The sequence below is a fragment of the Manihot esculenta genome, chromosome 11 (assembly GCF_001659605.2).
Source record: "Manihot esculenta cultivar AM560-2 chromosome 11, M.esculenta_v8, whole genome shotgun sequence".
In the NCBI taxonomy this organism is placed as follows: domain Eukaryota; kingdom Viridiplantae; phylum Streptophyta; class Magnoliopsida; order Malpighiales; family Euphorbiaceae; genus Manihot; species Manihot esculenta.
Genome location: NC_035171.2, coordinates 4,104,438 through 4,129,254, shown reverse-complemented (window position 1 = coordinate 4,129,254; position 24,817 = coordinate 4,104,438). Strand labels below are relative to the sequence as shown.

Genomic DNA, 24,817 nt, shown 5'->3' with positions numbered 1-24,817 from the left:
TTATACATATAGCTTTTTCATGTAATATCCAATTGAATTAACAAGAATTGAATTACTTACACCGTAATCTAGACCTTTTTGTGATGATAATTCATCTGGAGATAAAATTCCTTCGAGAACTTGAAATATCTATATGGCATAGCAATAATGAAATTATTGTATATATTATCAATTATTAACATAATATATGAATAAATCTTTTACATTCTTTGAATTTCAAAAAAAAAAATTTTTTACCTTTTTTATTGATGGACGCAAATTTGGAGGATTACTTATACAAGCATTTGCACAAAAAATCATTCGATACATTTCTGTATGATCAAACCTCAATGTAAAATCTACAAAAGCTGCAAATTCTCTGTTCAAAGCTTTTTTAATTCGAGATTTTGCCTGCAAGATATTTAATAAAAAAATATTTTTATCAAGTTGAGTTTACACTAAACATGAATTTCAAATGCATTAATATCAAATAAAAGTTGTATGTGAATACTTATTTCACTTCTAAGTATCATAAATTTTTAGAGTACACTACATGTGTATTACATACCCATTTCACAATATCAATGCCATGGGCATTTTCTATAGGCATTCTTCCAGTAACTAATTCTAAAAGTATAACACCAACTGAATAGACATCTGATTTATCAGAATACTGTCTCGTTTCTATTGCAAATGGATCTACATAGCTGCAATAAACAAAATAAAAATTCATGTTAAGATTCAAAAAATTAAAATCTAAAAAAACACTAATTTCCATCTGATTTCATGTGTTTTTATTTTATTTTAATTATTTTAAAAATAAAATAAAATAATCGCACTACAAATTAGACATGTAAAATTTATCATACACTCTAGTTCCGATAGTTTTTGATTCAGAGATGTGAGTAGCAGCATTTGAAAAAAATCGGGCAAGTCCAAAATCTGCCAGCTGAAAAAATAATATTTAAGAAGATTAATAAATTTATTATGGCATATCTATTTTTATAAATATATTGCATTAATTGCTCTATTTCTTACTTCTTTCAAAGGTTAACGGTTGAGAAAAACCCATGAAGGAGGACGTTAGTCATTAACTTGCTATAAAATATTAAATGAAAATATTGTTACCAATCATGAAACTAGAAGTCCTATAATTTTACTAACTTTTTCTGTCTAATTATAATATTTCTTAAATAAAGAAAATAATTATTGATAATCTTTATTTAAGAATTAATGTTTAAATCATTATTAAATAAAGAAGAAATAATACAACAAATTAACAAATAAAAACTAAAACGAACTTCTTATAAATTATTATATTACCTTTTAAAAATGTTAAAGCATAAAAAAAAAAAAATCAAACTCAATTATTATTAAAATACAACTATCAAATTCCTCCCATTTATATAACTTTTCAATAATTTTTGAGAAAAGCTTTAATTATAAATAAATAAAAATTTATAATATATATATTTATAATCAAAATTATTTTACCTTTGGTTTAAATTCTTCATCGAGAAGAATATTATCTGATTTGATATCTAAATGTATGATCCGAGTATCACCTAATATAAAAAAAATAAAAAAGTTTGAGAGGAAATAAATTATTAACTCAAAAAAAAAATATTTAAAATAGATTGAGCACTTGAGTGATAATTAAAAATTAAGATTAGCAAATTAGATACAGTTATATACTTACAATGTTCATGTAAATATTCCAGTCCTCTTGCAGTTCCTTTGGCGATATTCATTCTCTTTTGCCAGTCCAAATTGCTTTCTACAAAACTACTTTTTAGTTTATATTAATCTTCATAACGATTATGAAAATACAAAGAGGGAAGATGAGACTCACTATGTAACTGAGAGCGTAAGGACTTATTGTGAAAATATTTGAAAACAAGCAATTTATCGGCCCCTTCATTGCAGTAACCAAGCAGTTCAACAAGATTTTTGTGGCGGACGCTGCTAACAACCATTATCTCATCCTGCAGTTTTCCTTCAGACTGTAAGTCCGGAAAATTTTTAAGTTTCTTGATAGCATAGTTTTCACCATCTAGCAATCCTTTATAAACTTGTCCAAAACCACCCTCGCCGAGAAGATGACTATTAGAGAAATTATTGGTGGCGTTTGCTAGTTGTTGATATGAATATTTCCTCGGCCCAATACTTTTACTTGGATTCAGTTCAGGCGATGGCTTAGAAAACAAAGTACCTCTACTCTCCTTCTCCCAGCTACGAGCCATCACAAGTTGCACAGTCGCTAGAGCTAGACTTGTGAAAGATATTGAATGCAGAGAGACTGCTAAAACAAAAGTCTGCTACAATACCTCAAACATAGGTATCCTGCAAGATTTATATAAATGCAGAGAGAGAAATCTTACAAGTGTGAAAGATATTGAGCTTTGAAGTCATGTCCTATGAGAAAATATCTCCCCTCATTATGAAGCTGGAATCGTTAGGTAACTATCTATCCAATGAGATGGAAGTATGTCCAATAGTAGATTATTCAGCCTTTTAGAATTAACATTTTCCAATAAAATAGAACAAAATAATAATAATAAAAAAAAGACCTAGACTAAAAGATTTTGAATTCTAATAAAATATTAAAATTAAGAATTTTATAAAAATTTAATTCAATTGAATTTTTTTTTATAAAATTTTTATTTAAAATAAAAAGTTCAAAATTTTTTAATTTTAAAATTTTTTATTAAATATAAAAATAAAATCATAAATAATTTTATAAGAAGTTATTTAAATTTATTTTTTTATAAAATTATTAATGTGAAACGACGACGATGGGTAAATGATTTGAAGTGGTCAGCACGTATTGACGATGTTATATATGAAGTCCACTTCACAGATAAGATGAAGACTTTCCACAATTGATCAAGTCCAAATTTCTAATTAAATTGATAATATTATTAAATTTTTAATAATTTTATACTATTGACTGGGATTTTTTCCAAAAAAGAAAAAAGAAAATTCCTTGTTACTATTTAATGGCCAAATTTCATTATATAAAAAAATTCATACCTATTTATATATAAATTTTGATCTAAATGAGTTTAATTATATTCTATAATACATGGAATAACTGTAACATATATTTTCATTTATTAAAACTTTTAAAACTAGAACATATAAAATAGAAAAACAAAAGTAAAATTTAATTAACTTTTATTTTCAAAATTTTACTATGCTTAGTTTTATTTTTAAAATTTGCAATTAATTTTTTTAAAAATTAAATTTATTAATGAAAACTTAATACTCTTTATAATAATTTTTTTAAAAAGTTTTTTGAATCAAGTCACGATCTAATTTCCAATGTAAGAATAGGGGCTTTAAAGTTATTATTTGATTTCTATGGCACGAAAAAATTTATTAGTTAATTTTTTAATTTTAAAAGATATATTAATATATTAAAATATTTTTAACATTTTAAAAATTTTATTAATTAGTCTCTCTATTAATTTTAACCGTTAAATATTTTATTAAATAATTTTTATGATTTTAAAAAATTTATTAATTGATACTTTAGATTTTTAAAAAATATACTAATTAGTCCTTCTATATTAGGGGTACTTTAAATTTTTTTAATAATATTTAACGGTTAAAATTAACGAAAGAACTAACTAACTAGACATTAAATTAATATAATTTTAGATGAAAGATGGTTAAAAAGAAAAAATATAAAAAGTTTAAGAATGCTAAAAAAAGAAAAATAATAGCAATGAACTTAGAATTTTCTTGGATTGTGATGTTTTTAAAATTATAATCAAGAAAAATAACAGCCTGCATGCTTCTTTTTCTTTCGGTCTCTCTCCATCATTTCCATTCATCTCTCTATGTCTTTATCTCTCTCCAAATATTATAATTATAAATCATTTCGTATATTATTATTAATATTTATTTTAATAATTTAGATTTTATTTATTTGTAGAAAATAATTTATATTTAAAAAATATCAATCAAATAAAATATTTTATAATAAATAATTTATTTTTATTATTTAGTTTTGATTTAAAAATTAAAATATATTAATAATTTTATATATTAATATTTTCATAAAATTTTCAAAACATAAAAAATAATATATTTTTATTTTAATAACAAAAATATTTTTCTTTAACTATTTTTTTATTGACTTAAATGTTAAAAATATAAAATATTCTTTTGAAATAAATAACCGAGTGGAGAAGAGAATCTAAGACGAAGGAAAGCGAAAGTGAAAAGAAAGAGCAGGGGGAGACGAAGAGAAAGTAAGCATGTCCAATAGAATAAAATAATAATAATAATAAAAAAGACCTAGACTACAATACTTTGAATTTTAATAAAATATTAGAATTAAAAATTTTATAAAAATTTAATTCAATTGAATTTTTTTTTATGAAATTTTTATTTAAAATAAAAAGTTGAAAATTTTTTAATTTTAAAAATTTTTATTAAATATAAAAATAAAATCATAAATAATTTTATAAGAAGTTATTTAAATTTATTTTTTTATAAAATTATTAATGTCAAACGACGACGATGGGCAAATGATTTGAACTGGTCAGCACGTATTGACGATGTTATATATGAAGTCCACTTCACTGATAAGATGAAGACTTTCCCACAATTGATCAAGTCCAAATTTCTAATTCTGCTACTAAAAATGTTAATTTTATAAATAATAAATTGAATTACATTTTACTTTATTTATTAATATATAGAATAAAGAACTTAAATAGGTAAATTTTTATTTTTAATCAATTTTTATGGAAATTGGTCACCTTTTCTAAATATATTTGGTAAAATTTTTATTTTTAATTAATTTTATGGGAATTGATCAACTTTTCTAAAAATATTTTGTTTTTCAAAAATTTGTTTGTAAAAATTGATTTTAATTTTATGAAACCACGTTTCTTTAAATGTAATTTATAATTTTTAAATAACTTTTCTAATTATTTTATTTTACAGAAATTTTCTTATAATTATAATAAATTTAGATCATAGTAAAAATAAAGGTGGGAAGAGGAAAAACAATTTAGCTTTCCACATATACCTTACATATATTTGATAATTACACATTTGTTTTATTTTTTAAAACATATTTAATTTACTTGATTAATTATATTGATTTTGATTTAAATCGATGGAAAGGCTATTTATATTTAAACCTTATCTCAGCACAGATTCACAATTTTTTTTATATCAAATTTGGCTCATACTATGACGCTCATTGCTTGGTTGAGATTTCAATCCCACATCGTTAAGATATATAACACAGGAATAATATATATATAATAGTAAGCACAGAATAAATAGTGTTAATTATTTGTTATCTATTTCTCTCTATTTAAAGAGGCTGATGTACTGGTTGAATGATGAGGTGAACAAAGTATTTATTCTGCTTTTTATTATAAGTTAAAATTTGGTATCAAAGCTAGGTTGGCATTTGATTGAGTGAAAGAGTTAAGTGCATACGATTGAGTGATAGAGTTGAGTGCAAACACAGAAGGTGAGTGCATACAATCCAGTTGTGTTGTAAGGAATACTGTCTTCTGAAAATTTTATTCAGCCCGCTATTTCGTGCTTCTATGGTCATTATGATCATTGGAGTATGTTGATGGAAAACTTTCTTAGGTCCAAGGAGTATTGGCTAGTAGTTAGCAATGGCATGCAAGAGCCGAGAGTAGATACGATTCTGTCGAAGGCAGAAAAGACATCGTTGGACAGTCTAAGGTTGAAAGATCTTAAAGCAAAGAATTATCTATTCCAAGCTATTGATCGCTCAATACTGTAAGAAATTCTTTGCAAGGATACTTCTAAACAAATATGGTATTTCATGAAGAAGAAGTATCAAGGGATGGCGAAGGCGAAACGAGCACAACTCCAAGCACTCCGAGTTGAGTTTGAAACTCTATGTATGCAAGGCGGCAAATTTGGGCAAGACGCTATGATGGCTATTGCAAACAAAATGCGAATTCATGGCAAAACGCTAGCAGATGTTACCATCATTGAGAAAATACTGCGCTCGATGATAGCTAAATTCAACTATGTTGTTTGCTATATCGAAGAATCTAAAGATATTGATACTCTCTCAATTGACGAGCTATAGAGTTCTCTGTTAGTTCATGAGCAGAAATTGAACCAATAAGAGAAGGAAGAGGTAGCATTGAAGGCAATAACACTTCCAAAATCTGGTGATTATGAGAAAGGCAAATGGAAAGGGAAGAACGTGAACAACAAAAAGGAGAAGAACAAAGCTGGTGATTCTCATAACAAAGCAGGTGATTCTCATAACAAAGCAGGCGATTCTCACGGGAAAGAGAAAAGTGTGACAAATCACATGTGGAGTGTTTTTGTTGTCATCGATACGGTCATTATCTCTCAGAGTGTCGCACCAATTTAAACAAAAACTATGGTGGAAAATCAAATTTTACAGAGACCAGGGAAGATATAGAGTCAAAGGCTAAAGAGGAGGTTACGCTCTTGATGGCTTGTACTTCTAAAAATAAGGCATCTATTAAATTATGGTATCTTGACACTGGTTGTAGCAATCACATGTGCAGGAGCAAGATGGCATTTTCAGAGTTGTATGAAACTTATCAAGACACTGTGAGATTTGGAGATGATTTCATTATCTTTGTCATGGGGAAAGGAAAGGTACAAGTTGTGACCAAAGCCAACTCTATTCATACTATTGGTAATGTTTTTTATGCTCCTGCTTTACAAACAAACTTATTGAGTGCTGGACAACTCTTAGAAAAGGGATATAAAATTCATTTCAAAGGTGACATTTGTGAAATACGAGATGCTCACTGGGACTGATTGCTCAAATTTGTAAGTCAACAAATCGTCTATCCTTTACATCTTTACAATTCCACACAATCTTGCTTTTCCGCTAAGATTAATGATGAGGCTTGGAGGTGGCATTTTCGTTATGGACATTTAAATTTTGGAGGCTTGAAGTCCTTACAACAGAGGGAGATGGTGCTTGGACTACCAAAGTTCAATTCTCCAACTGGAATTTGTGAAGAGTGTGTTGTTAGCAAGCAACACCGTGAACCTTTTCTAATAAACAAGTCCTGGATAGCAAAGGTGTTGGAATTAGTGCATTCTGATATCTGTGATCCCATTAATCCCAAATCCATTGGAGGTAAATGTTATTTCATCAGTTCTATCGATGATTATAGCAGAAACATATAGATTTATTTTTTGCAAGAAAAATATGAAACATTTAAAAAGTTCAAAGTGCTTGTGGAAGAGGAAGCTGGTTGCAAAATTAAAAGGTTATGAACTGATCGGGGTGGAGAATACACTTACTAAGAATTTGTGGAATTTTGTGAAAATATGAGAATCAAAAGACAACTCACAGTAGCCTACATACCACAAGAAAATGGTGTGGTGAGAGGAAGAATTGTACAATCCTTGACATGTTACGTAGCATCTTGAAGAGAAGCGGCTTACCGAAAGAATTTTATGCAAAAGCAGTTCTTTGGAGTACTCATATATTGAATAGAAGACCTACTAGTTCTAATCAATATATGACACCTCATGAAGCTTGGAGTGGACATAAGCCACATGTTACTTATTTTTGCATTTTTGGATGCATTGCATATGCACATGTTTCGGATGCAATGAGAAAGAAGTTAGATGACAAAGGTTAAAAAGGCATTTTTCTGGGTATTAGTGATAACTCGAAAGCTTATTGCTTATTCAATACCATTATGCGGAAGATCCAGATGATAAAAAGAGTACATCTGGATATATGTTTATGTTGGGTTCTGGAGTTATTTCATGGTCCTCGAAGAAGCAACCAATTATTACCTTATCAACTACCTAGGCGGAGTATGTAACTGCAGCATCATGTGCTTGTCAAGCTATTTGGTTGAGAAGTATTCTTGAAGAACTTCAATTCAAGCAAAAAGGTCCTATGCCTATTTACTGTAACAATACTTTAGCAATTAATCTTTCCAAAAATCCAGTTCTACATGGAAGGAGTAAGCATATTGATATGAAGTATCACTTTTTATGTGATCTTGTCAAAGAAAAAAAATCAATCTTGTTTATTACATAAGCGAGGAACAAGTTACAAATATGTTTATGAAGCCCTTGACTTTAGCATCATTCTTGAAGTTACGTGAATTACTTGCAGTTTGCAAAGTAAACTAACAGAGGTTTCAGACAGAGAAATTTCTCTACAAGCTAGGATTTTTTAGTTTCTTGGGCCTTGGGCTTTCTGCTCGAGTTAGACCTTGAACCTGGGTTTTTGCTTTGTTGTAGCTTGCTAGGCTTTTTGTCTTGATTTTAAAAGGTTTTGTCTGTGTTAGAGTTATATTTGGGCCTAGTGCCCTTTGGTTTGAATGCAATATTATCTTTAATCTTTAAAAAAAAAAAAAAAAGAATTTGTCTAATTATGAGTAACTAAGGGCGTTTTCATAAAGAGCAGGTAAATTTCTTTTAACAGTTATCAATGTTGCTTCTTTTTTATATAAATAGCTATGAAGGCAATCAGTTTTCTTTTATTAAAAAATGACCACCTACTATACCTTTATTCGCGTTTGCACATGGATGACAAGATTCATACGAACACTGACATTGCCAACACACAAGCACTATCTAATACTCTGATCAAGATAACTTTACTAGGAACCATGAGGAGATTCTCGTACAAGTTGTCCGTCTTCAGCGCCAACCACTCGCAGGTTCTATTGTACTCCCAAGCCCAGTACCCTTCAGCTGCATGCAATAGCCTTCAGCATCAGCCTGAGCACAAACAATCACATCTGCCGAGCCCTTGTAATGTACATCTCTCGCTATGTTATCTGCATTTTCACGGGTCATTCCAGGGATAAACTTCATCAGTTTTTGTATAACAAAGTCCACAGTATGGTAGTCGTCATCATGCAATATCACCCGGTAAAGTGGAGATGTTTTCTTTGATTTCCTGAAGAAAAAAAGAATACAGAACAATAAAATTAAAGTTTTCAACTCAATCTGATATTTCATATCCAAATAACTGAAATTATATGAAAAAGTTATGCTCATAATCAAACTCAGATTCACGGTTTTCTTTATGACTGACAATGAGCCGCCTCCTTTTCCTGTTCCTGTAGTTGATAAAGCCATTAGAATCCCTCGGCTGATACATGATCCTCTAGAAAGACAATGCTTTCTAATGATGATAAAAATTCATTCTCTTTGTTCATAAAATTATGTCTATTTTTATTTTTATAATTTTTTTTTTTTAAAAAAAACATAATCAGGTGTAATAGTCATTTTCAAATAATAAAAGCAAAACCCCTAATTTTATGTTGTTTATTTTTTTAATTGAGTAAATAAAAAAATAATCTCTCCATTATATTTTTTTTAGTATTAAAATTTTCAGATCTATTTAATTTTAAAATAAAAGTATAAATAAAATAGTTACTCTATTTAAATCTTTGCTTATTGATAAATACTTTTTCATTGGGAAAAAATATCCTACTCGAGTTACAAGTCACAAATCTAAGAAAAATAATAAAGTTTGCTTAATTTTTATAATACCCTTCGTTAATATTTGATGGCTTTATTATGTAATCGAAATTATATGGCTCATCTTTCTACGAAGTGTTTTTGAATTTAATTAAATTTTAATATTTATTCAATGGCTAAAAGTTAGTATAATAGATTATAATTTATAATAAATAAAGATAAATTCTATCTTTATAAAATTAGAAAGTATTAATATTTATTAATACATTCACTAATTTTATTTAAATCTATTGAATTCACATCGGTTTGGAATAGAGTAATATGTTCTTATAAAGGGTTTTAGGCAATCATCTATTTAAATTAATTTTTTGGTGGCATGAACCAAATTTAACAAATCTGCTTGTTATTAATAAAATTATTTTACATATACTTTTTGAAATAAGTGGTATTTGATTAAAATTTAAGAATCATCCTTTTTTTCGCATAAATAAAAGGAATTTAGTATCAATAAGAAATGTACCGGGTAGGAATCGATTGTCATTCTCATTCCATATATCTTTCAAAGGAATACTTCCTTCGAGAACTCCAACTATCTATAACATAGCAAAGGAATAAAAAGAGAATAAAAAGGTTAGATGTCAATGATATAAGCTCTCATTCCTTGAATGCATTGACAGAATTTAATAGCAAACATAGTCTAGGATGTGAAAATTTTATTATATAATATAACAGTTAGATATTAACGATATGAACTATAACAAATCTACTTAAAAATCACTATGATCAATGGTTATAATAAAATTATTGTATATATAATGCTGGAACGTAATAACTTTTCTTTAAATATGTTAATAAATTAATAACATAACGCTAGAATTGAATTGATATCTCTCTCATTTATTGCCTCTATCCTTTATTTTTTATTTTTTGAAGTAGGGGTTGGGGGAGTAGAACCTTAGACCTCTCAAGTCTACTAGGATGCACTTTCCACCAGGCTAAGCCTCGGAGTGCTTGCCTCTATCCTTTATTAACTATTATAGATCACTTAATTAATGATAACTGCATACCCAATGAACAATATCAGTGTGATTATCTTCAGTATTTTTTTTAGTAATCAGTTCTAAAAGTACAACACTAAAAACATAAACGTCTGATTCTTCAAATCTACATTCATTATCTTCTGGATTTGCATACCTATAACGTAGAATTGAGATAAGAAATTAGAAAATAGAAGTCTTCAATAAAGAAGCCTCATAAACAAGGTTTAGTTTCTGCTTTTAGTTTATTTTTAACTAATTCAAAAATATACCATGATTGCATTGTAAATATTAGGAAGAAAAGGGAAAATTTTTTTTCTTACACATCAGTTCTCTCATATCTGTAATACATAATAAGTCCAAAATTTGCAACCTAAAACCAAAATTAGTAGATTAACTATTGTGGCATATTTATAATTTCATTCAAACCTAATAAATTTTGGCATTTAGCTTTAGTATAAACAAAACTATTTTACCTTTGGCCGAAAATTCTTATCAATAAGAATATTATTTGTCCTGATATCTCCATGTATAATATTACCTGTATATGTAAAAAATAGAAAACTTTATTTGAAAATAAATTAATAGCATAAAATCTAAAGAAAAATGAAAATTTTATATTATTATATAGAATGGCTAATTTTAAAAGAATTTAAAAGAAATAAATTCTTTTTTTTTTAATTTTTGTGTTTAGCAAAACTAATAGTATTGGAATTCAATTTTTTAAATTTTTGTGAGAATTAATTTTAATTAAAAGTAAATTTAAAAAAATAATTATTAGAATTTGACAAGAAATGATTTCGCTACTATTTACATCGAAATTACTTAATTATCCATTGAGATTTTTTTTTTATATTTTATTTTTTAATTAATAATTACTCCTTAAAAAATTAATTTAATTTAACATTGACTATTAATATTCGATGCAGTTATAATTAACATTAAAAAATTTATTATATTATTTTATTAATTAAAAAATCTTAATTTATAATTTTTAATGGTAAAAAATATGTAAAATTCAAAATTTAAATATTATAAACTATTAATAATGATTTTCAATCAATATAATAAAAATGATTGTTATTTTATTTTTTATTTTTAATTAATAATTATTTTTTAAAAAATTAATTTAATTTAATATTTACTATTAATATTCGGTGCATTTATAATTAACATTAAGAAATTTATTATATTATTTTATTAATTAAAAAATATTAATTTATAATTTTCAATAGTAAAAAATATGTAAAATTTAAATTTTAAATATTATAAAAATATTAATAATGATTTTCAATCAATATAATAAAAATGACTGTTATTTATAAAAATAAATATTTATATTTTAAAAATCATAAAAATGATAAATAAATTAAATTAAATTAAATTTATTATTTATTTGTTTAATGTAAAAGAGTTTAATTGAATTTTATTATATTTAAATTGATTCTAAATAAATATTTTTTTTTGATTTTTTTATATGTATTTTTTTAAGAAAAGAATTGAATTTTATTAATAGAATTCAATTCATTTATATTGAAAAAAAAAATTATTTATTTGAGAATCAATTTAAATATAATAAAATTTAATTCAACTCTTTTATATTAGAAAAATTAATAATAAATTTAAATTGATTTAATTTTCATCATTCTTATTATTTTTAAATTAAACATAAATATTTATTTTTATAAATAATAATATTTTTCATGAAAAGTCATTATTAATATTTTTATAACATTTAAAATCTAAATTTTACCATTAAAAATATAGAGATTTTTTTAAATTAACAAAATAATATAATAAAATTTTTAATATTAATTATAAATATATTAAATATTAATAGTTACTATTAAATTAAAATAATTTCAGAGCAATTATTAATTAAAAAATAACAAATAAATTTAAAATTCAAACAAACAAAAAAATTATAGATAAAAAAAAGAGTTGCCAAAGGACTAATTAAGTAATTTTGATCTAAATAACCTTAAATGAAATAATTTCATGTAAAATTTTAACAATTTTAGTAAGATTTCTTGTCAACTGCTTTTCCTCGTCTGAAGACCAAATATTCTGGTATTGCCTCCTCTTCATCTGAATCCTCTTCTTCTTCCTCATCCTCATCAAAAAGGTCAAAAAAGTCAAGACGTTTAACACCTTCAGCTAAACGATTAGTTGCTTCAGCAGATATCCACATTTTATTAGATGTACTCTGATTTCGAACTTGAAATCTCTCCCTAGATGAAGCTTCATCCATAGATCTCCACATTTTAGTACCATTATTAGCTTTCATAGGAGATGGAGGAGATGGATCTTTATATAAAGTAGGGTACCGTGGCAATTTGTTATCACCCTTCTCATTGCATAATTCGTCTAGAGGCAAAATTCCTTCAAGAGCTAGAAGTATCTATATGGCATAGCAAAATTGAAATTATTGAATATATTATCAATTATAATATAATATATATATAAAAGAATTTTTTATTTACCTTCTTCATTGACGGGCGAAACTTTGGAGGGTTATTTATACAAACATTAATGCAGAACAACATTCGATACATTTCTTCATCGTTAAACATTTGCAATATAGGATCTACAAATTCTTCAAAATTTTCATCCCGCAAAGCGCTCTTAATTTTATATTTTGCCTGTAAGGTGTTTGATAAAATATAATTATGTATATTTATTAAGTCAGGTTTACGTAAATTGAAAATTTTAAATGTATTAATATCAATAGTTATATGTGAATAGTCTTAAATAGCTTTTATTATATTTTAGTTATACTATTACATATCATAAATTTTGTAAGTACACTATTTGCATTCGCTTACCCATTTAACAACATCAAAGCCGTCTTCTTCGGGTCTTCTTCCGGTAATTAATTCTAGAAGCATAACACCAAATGAGTAAACATCTGATTTTATAGAGTACTGTCCAATTTTTAGTGCATATGAATCTACATAGCTGCAATTTAGTAAGCTCAATCAAAATTTATGTCAAGATTCAAGAAATTAGAATCTAAAGAAGCACTAGTTTTCTTATGTATTTTATTTTATTTTAATTATTCTAGAAGTAGAACATAATAATGACACTGAAAAACTCAGACATGTATAAATTATCTTACGCTTTGTTTCTCATAATTGCGGATTCGGAAATATGAGTAGCAGCTTCCGAAAAAAAGCGTGCAAGTCCAAAGTCAGCCACCTAATTAATGAAATGATTTAAGTAGATTAATAAATTTATTTTCAAAACAGAGTAGATAAATAAATTTATTATGCTATATATATATATATATATATATATATATATACACAAAAAAAAGTGTAGTTATTTCCACACCAAATTTCATAAATATACTTCTTTTACTCTTATTCTAACAAATTACAGTGTCATGTGTACTTCAAGAATATTCATCAAAAAGATGGTGGATATATCTTTCACTTACACTTTAAGTGACATGGAGCAACTAGGTTTGAACTTTACGGCAGACTTGGACCAACCCTAACTTTTACTGCCAATGTCCGATAGAGACCCAAAATAATTTTTCGGAAAGGAAATTTCAAGACGCACGATGTTCGATATGGAAGTTCTATCGTTTAGGGGGTCAATTTTGTATTTTAATTATTTTTTTAAATATTTTAGGTATTTTCATAATTTTGCATTTTAGGATTTTGTTTCTATTATAAATAGCCTCTCTTGGCTATTAGAAACTCACTTTTCAATCTTTGAGGAATTTCAATAAGACTTTTTTGTCTTCTAGCCTATCTTTTCTTTTATTTCGTCTTAGCTAAACGATATTGGTTAAAACTCTTGACGGAGTCTAAATAGTCCTTTATCAGATTGGTATCAGAGCAAAGTTCGACCATAGTAGATAACCAAGAGGCGCGACTTGCTACGATTGAGGCATCTTTGGCAGAATTGAGGGAGATAATCAGACAGCTGACCCTGCAGCAGGGAATCCACCAACCCGCCGCCGTCGCACACCCCCAACCAGTCGCCAATCCTGTGGTCGCCAATTCTGTGCCTGCAAATCTCCATCAAAATTATTAGAAAGGTTACAAGATTGAGATAGACCTTCAAAACTTTTATGGTTCGTTGGATGTGGAATCTGTTCTTGATTGGCTGGCAGAGGTTGAACGTTTTTTCCAAGTTATGAACGTGGAAGAGGATCGCAAGGTTCCGATTATGGCCTATAAGTTAAAAGGGGATACAGCAGTCTGGTGGAGTTCGATCCAAAATGAACGCTATCGGAGGAGGCTGGAACCCTTACAAAACTGGATGTTGATGAAGCAGATGATTGAACAATGATTCTTGTCCAGCGATCACGCTCAGGTTTTGTATAACCGGTATCATGACTGTGTACAGGAACCGAAGGGTGGATGAATATACCGAAGAGTTTTTAAGGTTGCAGGTGAGGTGTGAAAATTGTGAAAACGAAGCCCAGCAAGTTGCTCATTATCAGAGGGGCCTGAATCATAAAATTCGTTGTATGATGGGAGTAGCTGCGATTTTCACCTTGGCAGATGCCATTGAGATGGCAAAAAGGGAAAAAGAGCGTGTTGATTCGCAGCCACGACAGCAGTACAACCGAAATTTTAATTACAGAAATTCTGATTCGACAGGGACTCAGCAATATAGAGGCAATTATAGCGGACAGCCTTCTAAAGTTGTAAATTCTGGCAATCCTCAGAATACTATGGAAGAAAGGAGAGATAGTAAAGGAAAGGCAGTCACCACTATAGCAGACAAAGGAGGCAAAACCAATCCTTATCAAAAGCCAATGGGAGACATATGTTACCGCTGCTGGCAAACTAGTCATTGATCAAATAATTGTCTAGAACGTAGAGGAGTCAATACTGATCGCCGACAGGTTAATGTAGTTGAGCAGGTGACTGAAACTGACGAGGAAGTGGATGACGATGACGGATCTATTGTTGATTCTAAAGATGGAGAGGTCACCTATGTGGTGAAGAAAATCTTATGCTCAACAAAACAGGAGGATGGGACACAAAGGAGGAAGATTTTCCAAGCAAAGTGTCGAGTAGGAGAGGCAATCTTATGCTCAACAAAACAGGAGGATGGGACACAAAGGAGGAAGATTTTCCAAGCAAAGTGTCGAGTAGGAGAGGCAATTTGCAGGCTAATTATAGATAATTGTAGTTGTGAGAATCTGATAGCTAAGCAATTGATAGAGAAATTGCAGTTGCCTACACAGCCGCACCCTTCACCATACAAAGTCGGATGGATTAAGGAAGGTCCAACAATTGAGTTCAACAGAATTTGCAGTGTGCCTATCTTAATTGGTAAATCTTATACTGAACCTGTTAATTGTGATGTTGTGGATATGGATTGCCGTGGAATTTTGCTAGATCGCCCTTGGCAGTTCAATGTTGATGTTTTACATAAGGAAAAGGAGAATTCATACATGTTCACGTGAAATCAAAAGAAGATTACTATTTTGCCTTCCGGTTCTGCGAAACATTTTAAAGTGGAAGGGAAGAATGTTGTTGTTGTTTCCACAGGAGTGCAGAGGCTGTTAGGCGCAATTGAGAAATTTGGAGGCACACTACCTTTATTGGTGAGAGCAAAAGGTGCAATGGAGGATGCACCATCTTTACCACCACCTGTCAAAGAGCTATTGAAGGAGTTTCCTAAGATAGTGGAGGAATCATCCAAGCTTGCACCTCTACGGAATATCCAACATCATATTGATCTCATTCCTGGATCAAAATTACCGAATCTACCTCATTACAAGATGAGTTCAAAGAAGAGTGAAATCCTTCAAGAACAGGTTGAAGAATTGCTAAAGAAGGGGCATAATCGAGAGAGCATTAGCCCCTGCTGAGTACCTGCCCTATTAGTTTTAAAGAAAGATGGGACTTGGAGAATGTGCGTGGATAGCAGGGCAATCAACAAAATTATAGTTCAGTATCAATTTCATATTCCACGATTGGATGACATGTTGGATCAACTATCCGGATCTAAAGTATTTTCTAAAATCGACCTTAAAAGTGGCTATCACCAAGTTCGGATCAAGGAGGGAGATGAATGGAAGACGAATGGAAGACTGCCTTCAAGACTAAGGAAGACTTGTATGAGTGTCTGGTTATGCCTTTTGGTTTGACAAATGCACCTAGCACTTTTATGCGACTCATGAACCAGGTTTTGCATCCTTTCTTATGCAAATTTGTGGTTGTTTTAAAACTTGGGAGCATTATCTAATGGGGCGAGAGTTTATTATTCACACAGATTATCAATTTTTGATCCATTTTAATACCAAAAAACATGTGAATAAGATGCATACTCGATGGGCAGCTTACTTTAGAGCCTTTCATTATGTCATCAAACATAAGGCTGGTCATAGTAATAATGTGGCAGATGCTTTGAGTAGGAGGGTTGCTCTGTTGATTACAGTTAATCAGGAGGTTGTAGGTTTTGAATTCCTGAATGATTTGTATGCTACAGATGATGACTTTGTTGATTATGGCTAAAGTCCAGACTCACCAGCCTGCTGATGGGTTCTTGATACATGATGACTTTCTTTTTAAAGAGAATAGATTATGCATTCCTCGATCTTCTTTGCGGGAAAACCTAATTCGGGAGGTCCATGGAGGAGGTTTGAGTGGTCATTTGGGGCGTGACAAGACTATTGTTGGGTTAGAAGAGCGTTTTTACTGGCCACAATTAAAAAGAGATACAGGTCGTATGGTCCAGAAGTGTCCAGTTTGTCAAACTCAGAAGGGACATTCGCAGAATACAGGCTTATACACTCCACTGCCTATTCCAGCACATCCTTGGGAGGACTTGTCTATGGATTTTATTCTTGGTCTTCCACATACTCAACGTGGATCTGATTCCTTTTTTTTTTTTGTTGACAAGTTCTCCAAAATGGCGCATTTCATTCATTGCAAGAAAACTAATGATGCTTCTCATGTGGCAAAACTATTTTTCTAGGAGGTTGTTCGCTTACATGGCCCAAGACCATTACTTTTGACAGAGATGTGAAGTTTCTAGCTCACTTCTGAATGACTTATGGAAACGTTTTGGAACTGAACTTCGATACAACAGTGCTTCCCATCTCCAAACTGATGGACAAACTGAAGTGGTGAACTGCACGCTTGGCAATCTTCTGCGCTGCATCTGCAGTAGTAACAAAACTGATTGGGATCTTGCTCTTGCCCAAGCAGAATTTGCTTGCAACAGTGCTGTCCACAGCTCCACAAAAATGTCACCATTTGCTGTTGTGTACAGGAAAGTCCCAGCGCATACAGTTGATCTTATTGGCCTTCCTACAGGTTCTCACAACAGTATTGCAACAAGCAATTTGGCAAAGCAGCACGTGAATGTTTTTAAACAGATACAATTGTAATACCCGGCTAGATTCCAGCATCGGAATTCCTACCGTCCGGTGGAATTTGGATGTCAGAAATCTCTAGAAGGGTAAAATCATGTTTTCATAAAATGTTTTCATGTATTTAATGATTTTAAATAAAAAGGAAATTGAGTTTTTAAAGGAAAAGACCAAGGAGGCATTTGCCAGGTTCGGCCGCCGAACATGAGTTGGTTTTGGGAGCGCTTTTGGCCTCCGAAAGCCTTGTTTGAACGAACCAGGTTCGGCCGCCGAACCTCATGTTCGGCCGCCGAACTTGCATGAGATGTGGGGGCACGTTCGGCTGCCGAAAGGTGGTCTGGCAGCCCCTATATAAGAGCTCCATGGCCGAAACGGGCGAGTTTTCTCCCCATTTTCGGCCACGGTGAGTTCATGCTCTCCTATGGTTCGTTTTTAATGTTTTTCCTTCGATCTTTCATGTTTTAACAAGCTTTTTGTTGATTTGAAGAGATTTGAGCAAAAACAGCAAGTTTTGGAAACTTGGAGACCAAAGAGCGGATCTCTCCCAACTCCAAGTTAGATCGCCTCTACCCTCAATCTCCAAGAGGTAAGAGTCGATCTCTAGCTTATATTATGTTTTAAATAAGTTTTATGCAAGTTTATGGGGTAGAAATGCATGTGTAGGTTTATGTGGAGTTTATGGGTTTAATGTTGTTTATATGAACAATGTATGTTGGATGTGTATGTTTGAGGTGTTGTAGATGGGGTTTAGGATAGTTTGGAGCCCCTAGAAGCTTGTATGCTTGTGAATGCATGTTGTAGAATAGGTTTATGCATGATTGTGAGGTTTGGGAGGCGTTTGTGCATGTTGGAGCTGAGTTTATGCCACTTTGGAGAAACTCAGGTTCGGCCGCCAAAGGGATTTTCGGCCGGCGAACCCGCTTGTGGAGGCAGCTTTCGGCTGCCGAAGCTTGCCCCCGAAAGAGGACTTTCGCCTCTGTCTGGGAGTTTCGGCCGCCGAAGGTGCCCCCGAACATGCATTAGTTTCGTCTCTGTCTGGGAGTTTCGGCCGCCGAAGGTGCAGCCGAACCTGCCTGACTTTCGGCTCTGGAGGGACTTTCGGCCGCCGAACCTGCCGCCGAAAGTGTCCTGTCCAACCATTTCTTGCATATTTTTCCATGTTTGTTTTGAGGTGTTTTAGGGGGTTTTTGGGGAGTATCTTAGAGTCATGTTCAAGTATGTTTGGTCCCTCATTTGAGTCCACCTGTGTAGGTTCGAACCCGAGGAACCGAGGACCCCAATAGTGAGTCAGCTGCTACAGAGTCTCGTCAGAGCTAGCCAGAGGTGAGTGGAATATAACTCTTTTGGTTTTAAAGCAAATGAATCTAAATTTTGAGCATGTCCATGCATCATGAATGCCATGCGATAATCTAGGTTGTTTGCATTAGAATTCACGAATATGTTGCATTGCATAAATTGATGTTGATGCGGATGGTTGTTGGGTGATCCGTAGTCCTCGAGACGATACGATGTGATATGATATGGTATGGTATGGAAGTCCGGTTGACCCATTCTACGTCCCGGCACAGTTGGACCATGTTATGATATGTTATGTTTAAGGGAAAGTCCGGTTGACCCATTCTACGTCCCGGCACAGTTGGACCATGTAGAGGACTATTGGGGACAACAACATCCTTGATGTGACTTGTTTGTGATGTGTTGCATTCCATGAAAGCATGAAATTTTAATATATGTTTTTATTATTCTGCTCGCTGGGCTCTAGTAGCTCACCCCTCTCCCCTAACCCCAGGTGTGCAGGTACAGGGTAGACCAGGAGGTCCGCAGATGTAGAAGTCAGTTCCTTGTAATAGTTAGATGTGGACATGATGAATTGATATGTAATGTAAAAGTATTTTATAGTTATGTTATGTAATAATGAGATTGAGGTTTAGAATTGTGCTTGACCATAGAATGTTGTTAATCCCCTTTTCATATACATGATCTTTATATTATGATGTTATGGTTTAACCAAACTTAATGCATGACTATGTCACTCCATTGGAGCATTGATGAGGACTCCAAGGTGGGGTTAATGTTAATGTCTATGTTAATGCATGCATAGGTTGAGTTTGGTTCATGATGAAAAAGAAAAAGTTCAAAATTTTTATGTATGTTGTTGATCATGTATGGGATTAAACAGGTTTACAGGTTATATGTCAGGCTTGCTACGGTTCCCGGCGGCCTTACGCCGATCTGGATCCTAGCGCCGGTAGCGGTCCGGATTTCCGGGCTGTTACAACAATAATGCCTTACAGAAGTCAATGACAAATATAAAGCTACAGCTGATAAACATAGGCATTTCAAGTTCTTCAATGTCGGTGACCAAGTTATGGTGTATTTATGCAAGGAGCGTGGTGGAGGACATAAAAAGCTTGACGCCAAGAAGATTGGTCCATTCCGGATCACTAGGAAGATCAATGATAATGTCTATGTTCTTGACCTCCCACATGAGATGAAAAATTTCCAAAATATTTAATGTGGCAGATCTATTTCAGTAATACACTGCTGATGACAACTCGAGGTCAAGTTCTTTACAAGTGGAAGGGAATGACATGGAGCAACTAGCCTTGGACTTTACGGTAGACTTGGACCGGGCCTAACTTTTGATGCCGACGTCCGATAGAGACTCACGACAGCTTTTGGAAAAATGAATTTCGAAACGCACGACTTTCAAAAGTGTGACAAAGGTCATAGGCCTGTCACAAAATTCGATATGAAAATTCCATCTTTTGGGGGGGCAATTTTGTATTTTAATTATTTTTTGGATATTTTTGAGTATTTTCATAATTTTGCATATTAGGATTTTGTTTCTATTATAAATAGTATCTCTTAGTTATTAGAAACTTACTTTTCAATCTTTGAGGAATTTCAATAAGACTTTTTGTCTTCTAACTTATCTTTTCTCTTATTTTGTCTTAGCCAAATGATATTGTTTAAAATTCCTGACGGAGTCTAAATAGTCATTTATCATTAAGAGAGGCAAACTCAGTGGCTCTCTTAAAAATAAAATTTTGACATCCAACAATATTTGATATTCCACTGTATTACGGGTCCAATAATTATAAAAATATTTTACCTTTGGTTTAAAATCATCATCAAGAAGAATGTTGTTTGACTTGATATCTAAATGTAGGATAGGAAGCTCACCTAATATAAAGAAAATAAAAAAATTTTAAGATGAAATAAATTATATATTAACTCAAAGAAAGAACAATAGACATATAGAACCTCAAGAGCTAAAAAGCTTGGCAATTATTAGCTATGAATATAGTTAATTATATACTCACAGTGTTCATGTAAATATTCTAGGCCTTTTGCAGAGCCTTTGGCGATATTTATTCTCGTCTCCCAGTCCAAAGCCAGATCGCTTTCTACAAAAACCAATTTTTATTTATATTAATTTTTATAACGGTTATGAAAAAATATATATATATATAAAGGGAAAGGATGAAACTCACCATGTAATTGAGAGCTCAAAGACTTATTGGGAAAATAGTTAAAAACAAGCAATCTATTAGCCCCTTCGATGCAGTAACCAAGCAGTTCAACAAGATTTCTGTGGCGGATGCTGCTAACAACCATAATCTCATTCTTCAGGTTTTCTTGCGACTGTAAATCTGGATGATTTTTGAGTTTCTTGATAGCAAGGGATTCACCATCTAGTAATCCCCTATAAACTTGTCCAAAGCCACCCTCGCCAATGAGATCGTTACTAGAAAAATAATTGGTCGCCTTTGCTAGTTGTTGATATGAATATTGCCTCGGCCCAAGAATTATACTTCTATTCAACTCAGGCGATGACCTAGATCCTTTCGGATCTGTAAAACTATTAGTACCTCTACTTTCATTCTAACTATATATATACAGATCTTGTGAGCTTGACGTAAAGGTCAGATATATATATATATATATATATATATATATATATATATATATATATATATATATATATATATATATATATATATATATTTTTTATAAATAATCTGTAACTATAGAAGAAAATAGAGGAAAAAACCACATATATTTGTTCCAACTCAATTTTTTCAGCTAATTATGTATCAACTTTTAGATTTACGTTTTAAAACTTTAAGGTAATTTTTCATTCTTTTCACAGTTTGTTTGAATAATTATAAGATAAAAAATTATATTTAATTAATAAGTTATCAATTTTCGTTAAAACCTACTTTATTCTAAATTTCAAATTAAAAAACTAATATTTTTGCAGTTGAAAATCAACATTTGTTTCAAATATTAAGATATGACACAAATTAAATGAAAATTTAAGGCATCAATTAGATCAAATATGCATGTATGGTAAATTAACATAAAAGAATATGGACCTCTAGTACTCCGTTGCAATTCGTAATCGCATAATTTCTCTGGAGGCAATTTTCCTTCAAGAACAAAACGTATCTATATGACATAGCAACAAAATGGTTATAAGTCAACTATGTAATTCTCAATGCTTCTACAAAATAAATTGAAAATATATACATATAACGTTTTGAAATATACTAAAATAAATTAATTATATTAATAAATTTTACCTTCTCCATTGTTGGACGAAAATTTAAAGATTGATTTAGGCAAGAATTAACACAAGAAATGGTTCGATACATTTCTTCATTGTCAAAGGATTGTAATTTGGGATCTATAAAATTCGCATATCTTCCCTCTAAAGCGTTTTGAATTAGAGGATTTGCCTACAAGATATTGATTAAAAAATTATTTATTAATAGATCATAAATGCATGGGATTGAAATTTAATAGCTCCAATTGAGATTTAAATTTAATTTTTTTTTAATTAAAGGACTATAAATCAATGAAATAAAATAAAATTTTTTTATAGTACATTTTTTATTAATGCAAATAGAGTCGTACCCAAGTAACAATGTCAATGCCATTATCTATAGGCTTTCTTCCAGTAATTAACTCTAAAAGTGTAACACCAAAAGAATAAATATCGGACTTATCAGAATATTTTCCTAATTTTGTTGTCAGGGGATCTTCATAACTGCAATAAAATTATCACAATTAAAAGTCATATTCTCTTCATTTGGAATAAAAAATTTCATAAAAATTCATTTCAATTGATTTTTTTCACTAATTTTTTATTTTTATTTTATTTTTAAACTATTCTAAGAGTAGATAATAATGGCGCTGAAAAAAGAAAGACAATAACAGCGATGCAATTAAATGATAAAAGAGGAGATTATGACAATAACAGCGATGCAATTAAATGATAAAAGAGGAGATTATATCTTACACATGGGTTCCCATAACTGATGATTTGGATGTGAGTAGCACCGTCGGTAAAAAATTGAGTAAGTCCAAAATCTGTTATCTAAACAAATTATTTAAGTTAATTAATAAATTTATTATGCTATTTATATATAATGTATATATTAATTTAAAGTTGAAACTTCACACTTAATTCCACGAATATACTCCTTTTACCTTTTTATTTGACAAATTACACTAATTTCCGTACTTCAAAAAGTTTATTAAGAAAATATTAAATCAAAAAACCTACTAAAGTTGATTTATTAATTTTTTTATAAGCAAGACATTTTATTAAAAAAGCCAAAAATATATGGCAAAAAAAAAAAACAATTAGAACCGAGATTTATTAATTAATTACAACAATTAAATTATATAATTAATGATTCACATAATTTATTAATGTCAAAAATAAAATTTCGGTATTCAATAATCAAAGTTCTACTATACATAGGTGTTGATATAAATAAAATGTTTATTTATTATAAAATTATCTCACCTTAGGTTCAAAATCTTCATCCAGAAGAATATTATCTGGTTTGATATCTAAATGAATAATTTTAGGTTTACCTGAAAAAAATATAGAATATAAATCTTTGAGATAAAATAAATTATCAATACAAACAAAAATAAATAAATAAATTCACACTCAAAAGCTAAAATCCTGCCAGATAAAAATATATAGCAGTATATACTCACAGTGTTCATGTAAATATTCCAATCCTTTTGCAGAACCTGTAGCGATCTTCATTCTTTTTTTCCAGTCCAAAACATCCCCACTTCCTACAATACCATTTGTAATTTTTAAGATTAATCATGTTATATTGATTAGTTATACCAACATAAAAGCAAAAGAAAGGATACATGGGACTCACCATGTAATTTAGATCTCAAGGACCCATTTGGAAAATACTTTAAAATAAGCAATCTATTGGCTCCATCAATGCAGTAACCAACCAGTTCAACGAGGTTTTTGTGACTGACACTTTTGACTACCATAATCTCCCTCTCCAAACCTCCTTCGGATTGTACATCCGGAAAATCAAGTCTCTTAATAGCACGGATCTCACCATCTAAGGATGCCTTAAAAACATGACCAAAACCACCTCGACCAATTAGGTTATTGAGCGAGAAATGACCCGTTACCCTTGCTAGTTCACCGTATGAATATGACTTTGGCCCAATAGTCTTCTCAGGAGATGAGCCAGATTCATTCTGATCTGTGCTTAGTAACAATCAATAAACAGCATGCCTCAATTAGTTAGATGAAATGAAATCTCCATGGAACTATTATTATTTGCTACAACAGTTTCAGCATTTAAAAAATAATAATAATAAATTAATACCTGTAGTTTCAATCCGGCGATCTGCCCTGTTCATCCCCAGGCGAGAGGCCATCAGAAGTTGCAGACTTATGAAACCACAAAGAGAGGTTTCTTGCAAGTATATATATAATACAGTTCTGTGAATGTGAATGGTCAGAGATAGAGAGGGAGATGCAGGAAGGATGAAGGAAGACAGTAGGTAACTTTAGCGTGCAGACCTTCGTTTCCCCTTTTTTTTTTAAAAAGAAAAAAACATTAACGTTGACGTTGAGCGTAGAATTCGCAGCATGTGCCCTCCAGTTAATGTCATTTTGTGTAATGCATATTATAAATTTATTCTAAGTTTCAAT

The 24,817-nt window shown here is 30.6% G+C and overlaps 3 protein-coding genes across 6 annotated transcripts; 1 reads left to right on the top strand and 2 right to left on the bottom strand.

The window, feature by feature from the left end:
• Nucleotides 1-2,222, bottom strand: LOC122725135 (proline-rich receptor-like protein kinase PERK15). The gene is made up of 7 exons (XM_043961896.1): nucleotides 1,832-2,222; nucleotides 1,679-1,756; nucleotides 1,474-1,544; nucleotides 849-928; nucleotides 548-686; nucleotides 238-390; nucleotides 1-129 (listed from the first exon to the last, which is right to left on the bottom strand). Exons 1-7 carry the CDS (start codon nucleotides 2,220-2,222, stop codon nucleotides 1-3), a joined length of 1,041 nt encoding a protein of 346 aa, XP_043817831.1.
• A 3,605-nt stretch (nucleotides 2,223-5,827) lies between these two features.
• Nucleotides 5,828-6,792, top strand: LOC110626691. The gene is made up of 3 exons (XM_021772737.1): nucleotides 5,828-6,022; nucleotides 6,125-6,251; nucleotides 6,356-6,792. The coding sequence occupies exons 1-3, from the start codon at nucleotides 5,828-5,830 to the stop codon at nucleotides 6,790-6,792; spliced, it is 759 nt and encodes a 252-aa protein (XP_021628429.1).
• A 5,631-nt stretch (nucleotides 6,793-12,423) lies between these two features.
• Nucleotides 12,424-24,660, bottom strand: LOC110626690 (proline-rich receptor-like protein kinase PERK15). Of its 4 annotated transcripts, XM_043962188.1 has the most exons (15): nucleotides 24,489-24,660; nucleotides 24,018-24,362; nucleotides 23,842-23,925; nucleotides 23,642-23,712; nucleotides 23,129-23,199; nucleotides 22,744-22,876; nucleotides 22,410-22,565; nucleotides 22,203-22,275; nucleotides 21,318-21,677; nucleotides 21,147-21,230; nucleotides 20,936-21,006; nucleotides 13,594-13,673; nucleotides 13,301-13,433; nucleotides 12,959-13,117; nucleotides 12,424-12,876 (listed from the first exon to the last, which is right to left on the bottom strand). In XM_043962188.1, exons 1-15 carry the CDS (start codon nucleotides 24,538-24,540, stop codon nucleotides 12,493-12,495), a joined length of 2,256 nt encoding a protein of 751 aa, XP_043818123.1. In that variant the 5' UTR covers nucleotides 24,541-24,660; the 3' UTR covers nucleotides 12,424-12,492. The 4 variants fall into 4 exon arrangements, with proteins under 4 accessions (XP_043818123.1, XP_043818125.1, XP_043818124.1 ...); XM_043962190.1 differs by lacking the exon at nucleotides 12,959-13,117; XM_043962189.1 differs by lacking the exon at nucleotides 22,744-22,876 and having other exon boundaries at nucleotides 23,129-23,206; nucleotides 24,489-24,658.
• Between the last annotated feature and the right edge of the window lie 157 nt (nucleotides 24,661-24,817).